The sequence below is a fragment of the Neoarius graeffei genome, chromosome 8 (genome assembly GCF_027579695.1).
Source record: "Neoarius graeffei isolate fNeoGra1 chromosome 8, fNeoGra1.pri, whole genome shotgun sequence".
Lineage (NCBI taxonomy): Eukaryota > Metazoa > Chordata > Actinopteri > Siluriformes > Ariidae > Neoarius > Neoarius graeffei.
In genome coordinates, this window is record NC_083576.1 from 30996323 (window position 1) to 31000520 (window position 4198).

General features: G+C 40.3%; 1 protein-coding gene across 1 annotated transcript; it reads right to left on the reverse strand.

Moving 5' to 3' along the window:
* Window positions 1-486: 486 nt before the first annotated feature.
* Window positions 487-3699, reverse strand: LOC132889879 (terminal nucleotidyltransferase 5C-like). The gene is made up of 2 exons (XM_060926700.1): window positions 3101-3699; window positions 487-1057 (listed from the first exon to the last, which is right to left on the reverse strand). The coding sequence occupies exons 1-2, from the start codon at window positions 3697-3699 to the stop codon at window positions 487-489; spliced, it is 1170 nt and encodes a 389-aa protein (XP_060782683.1).
* Between the last annotated feature and the right edge of the window lie 499 nt (window positions 3700-4198).

Consider the following 4198-nt stretch of genomic DNA (forward strand, 5'->3'; position numbering starts at 1 on the left):
ATAGGCTTTACACACAACAGAAGGAAAATACTTCAGGTAATTATCATTCATTCCTTCTAACTTTAAGACTTTATCACCATCACTAAGCCCTGTGTTTCAAAAACCTACATTTCAATGTGCCAGACACATTTATTACTGGTATCTGGAGGCTTTGCTTTATCACCTTTATTACTAATGTTTTCATATATTTAGTTTCCACTGATCAACTGTATTGATCCCAAAAAAAGTATGATCTTGAATCCAGGAACAGATGTGTCTCCATAGAATTGCACTGTAAGCCCAATGATAGCCCAAACCACCATAACTCCCTGATTTACAGTCAGAACATTTTTTAATCAATTGAAAGCACTCAGAATAGGGTTTTATCCAATTAAGTGCTAGGGCTTTCTACCAGGCTAAGGATTTTATTTGTGGTGGCCATTTTAGGTAGCAGGAGTTTATATTTCTGCCCAGTACCAGCTTCCCATGCATACATCATGCCCACTGCTAAACCAGCCCAGTTTGCATGTGCATATGTAGAGGATATGGGTGATATATAATTGGGGACTGCCCACTGGCAATATAGTAGTTGCTGAAGTTGTGGTCAGCCATATATGGAGCAGGCTGGTAGTAGCAGGTGACATTGTTGGCATTGGGTATAATGTTCTGCTCTCCCAGGACTTTGAGAGCCAGGATTGTAATCATATTGAGTGTTTGTCGTCGCTCATGGCCCATCAGGCACACAGTGCTCTCGTTGACCACCCGTCGTAGTGTCATCAAGTAATCATACTTGCTTTTCTCTTCTCCAATGAAGTGGTTTCGTAGGTAGGACTCAATCTTCCTTTGTTGCTCATTCACATCTGGAAAGTCAATAAAGAAACGTGAACACATATAACGCTCTAGAGTTTTAATTTCTGTCTCACTGGCAGGTTTGAAATCTCTAACTAGTAGGTTGCTGTACTTGAGCAAGCCACCACCCCGGATCTCCTCTGGATTGCGTGTTGCAATTAACCTGTAACGCAGGTGATCCATGGCTTGCTCAAAATCTCCATACATGCTTTCTGCCACTACTGTGACAGAAGGAATCTCTCTGGGAGAAGGCAAGGGTGATTTAGTGGATGTAGAGTCAGGAAGATTTGAATTCTCTGATGTCTGTACAGGGGTCACTAACTCAAGTTGAATATAAGGTTTTAGAACCCCAGCCTGTGATATGGAAGGATTTACAGGCTGTGGTGTTTCTGCAGAAGGTTCCACAATCTGTGAGAATGCTTCTGGTGGTCCTAGAGTTTGAATTGGTGCTGCAGAAGATGTTGATTCCTCTGAAGAACATGTGGAAGATTCCAAAACACTTGATGGCCAGACAGAATAAACTTCATTTTTGGATATGGATATTGAAGGTTCTAGAAGACATGGTGATATATCAGATGATTTGGAAAAGTTTTTTTCTATCACAGAGGAATCTTGAGCCTTTTGGGATATCAATATAGGTGGTTCTAGAAGGTGTGATGCTAAAATCGAAGACTCTAGAGTCTGTGTCCCAGGTACATTAGGTTCCTGAGGCAATAGACATGATATGGAGGGTTCAGGAACTGCCGATGAAATAATAGGAACCCCAAAGCCCTGATCAGTGGTTTCTACCTCCCCTGAATCAATAGCAAGAATTTCAGACAGAGGTGTCCCTAACTCAGAGGAAGTATCTATTGTATGAGTAACAGTTTCTTGGAACTCTGAATATGCTTGAGCACACTTAGCAGTTTGGGTAGCAAGCTCAATATCTTCTTTGTATGAAGACTTTGGACAGACAGATAAGCTATCTTCTTCCTCTACTGGCTGACAATTGATCTGAATAATTGGTCTCACCAGCTGAGAGCATGTTTTTGTCAGAATCTCAGGAAAAGGTTGAATGGTCATGTTTTGGTCCTTTTGGGCAGTGAAGGGTTTAGGGCTCAGGACAGAAAGATTAGTAGTTTCACCAGTTTCTGGCTCTGACGAAACTATATGTGTTTGAACTTTTTTTTCTGGGGATGAAGGTGTGGAAAGCATCTCCTCTGAGTGTGTACCATTCTCCTGGGCTGAAACACTAAAGGCTGTTGTGGATATGTCTAATAGTCTAAGCACTGAGTCTTTGTCCTGTGAAGAATTAGATATTGACTTTAAGTAGTTAGTGGTATGCCCTGCCAATTCTACTTGCATATGTGTTGTTTCTTTTGGATCACTTACATCATTGAGTGGATGGCTAACAAGTTGAGAAGATTTAACCGGTGAGTCTTTTAAGACTAATTTGCTTGCTAACTGTGGCACACATGTGACCTTCCTAGACATTTTCCTGGGGGGTTTTGGTGAGGAATGCCGAAGAACAACCATTTGTGAACTTCGACTATTTTTCTTAGCAGGAGGTGGTAATGAGTACTCATTATTTGAATCCACTGGTGTGTTTTGTGTAAGAAGCGTGATAGGAGGAAGCTGGAATGTAGATTGTCCACTGAGAACCATGGCTTCAATGTTTTTTTCTGTAGTTTGCATTGTCTCACCTACTGTGTTTGTATGGCCCTTTTTAGATACAGATTTAACACTGTCTGAATATGCAGCTAATATGTTTTCACTCTCTTTATATCCTGCTGCATGGACACATGGTTGAGAATCTAACAGCTGTATGTCATGCTGTATGTTTTTATTTTTCTGAATGACCACCTGTTCACTCTCTAGCTGTGAGTTAATGTTTCTGCTTGAATGTATCTCTAGCATTTCACTTTTTTGCATAAACTGATTTTGATTAAGCTCCTCTATTTTATTCATATGCACTGATATTGTTTCAGACAGTTCTGATACATCTTCCATAGCTTCAGACATTGTTATAGCTTCACTCAACTCCTCATTTTTTTCCTTATGGATTGTTTCAACAGTTGCTTCTTCCATGGAAGATTTGCATTGGTCTTCCATCATAACTCCTTCACTGTGGCACACATCATGCAAACTGTTCATGTCCTTAGTTTCATCTGACATGTTAATATCTGTTTCATTGCAGCTCCCTGTACCAGCAGAGGTGATTTGCTCATGTAATATACCTGACTGTGAGTCAGTGCTCTTAATCATGGAAGCCACCTGTTCTTTCTCCTTGAGTTGTGCAGCCTCCCTTCTCTCAGCCTCAAGGTAGGACTCCAACATAGTATCCAAGATAATCTGAAAGGAATCTACGCTGAATTCAAACTGCCGTCGCAGAGAGCTGACAAACTTGAGTTCCACATTCTTACCACTGTTGTTGGAGAGTGAAATGAGACTCCATCGGTCATACTCAGTAAAGACTTTGACCATTTTCTGTACATAAGCCTCCTTCATAGTGAGAGCTGTGATTTTGTCCTTGTTAACTCCTTGTGGCAAAAAGTCCAGGAGGCACCCCAAAACCACTTCTTTTATTATCTGAAAGTCTTCCTGTTTAGGAAGCTCCACACCAAAGATAATGTCTAAGTCCTTATAACTAGTGCCGTTCTCCTTGACTAGGACATGACTTGCTGTGGAGCCATTGAGACGGACGTCCCTCACCTTAATATTCTTAGAAAACAGTCTGTCTCTAACAACATGAATGATGTCTTTGGGCTTAATCTTCAAGGTGGGAAAGTTGCCCCTGCCATGAATGGGAATGACCTCTGTGAGAACCTGATCTAGAGTCTCCACTTGCTCCTGTGTTAGATTATGGAACCGCCGATCATCCTTTAGTTCCATCATATTCTGCAGGGCTGGGGGAAAATAAAGAAATAAGAACAAAACAATGAGATAGAAACATGGAGAAACAGTAGAGGAAAATTGAGATTATTACAATGCACAAAGTCTCCTAAGTGCAGGCACTGAATGTGCACATAAAACCACATGCAACTCAGTTCTCATAAAGTTAAATGGGCAACGCCAGAACATTCATATATATTTTCTTTCTTCTTTTCATAAATATTTCTGTGTTATGAGAGGTGTTATAGGCTTAGTCAATTATGTTTGAAACCAACCAGTGATGATCTAAACTGAATATAATGTACTATCAGTATTGTTATTGGTTGGTTGCAGATGACTCAAAAGAGCAAAGAGAATTCATGGAAAATTTATACTGCCTAAATTTTACAGCCATGGTAATAGCATTGCAAACATTTTTGGACTTCAGCCTGGTTTGAACTAGTGCTACCTGGAATAGTCTTTTTTTTTTTTTAACAACAAAGCGAACAAAAGATTGTCC

Bases quoted from the DNA above. Each gene is read 5' to 3' on its own strand.
- LOC132889879 (XM_060926700.1), bottom strand. From the start codon at position 3,699: ATGGAACTAAAGGATGATCGGCGGTTCCATAATCTAACACAGGAGCAA. The intron at 1,058-3,100 runs ACTCAAGGAGAA...AGAGATTCCTTC, and splicing joins GAGAGAAGGGAGGCTGCACA to TGTCACAGTAGTGGCAGAAA.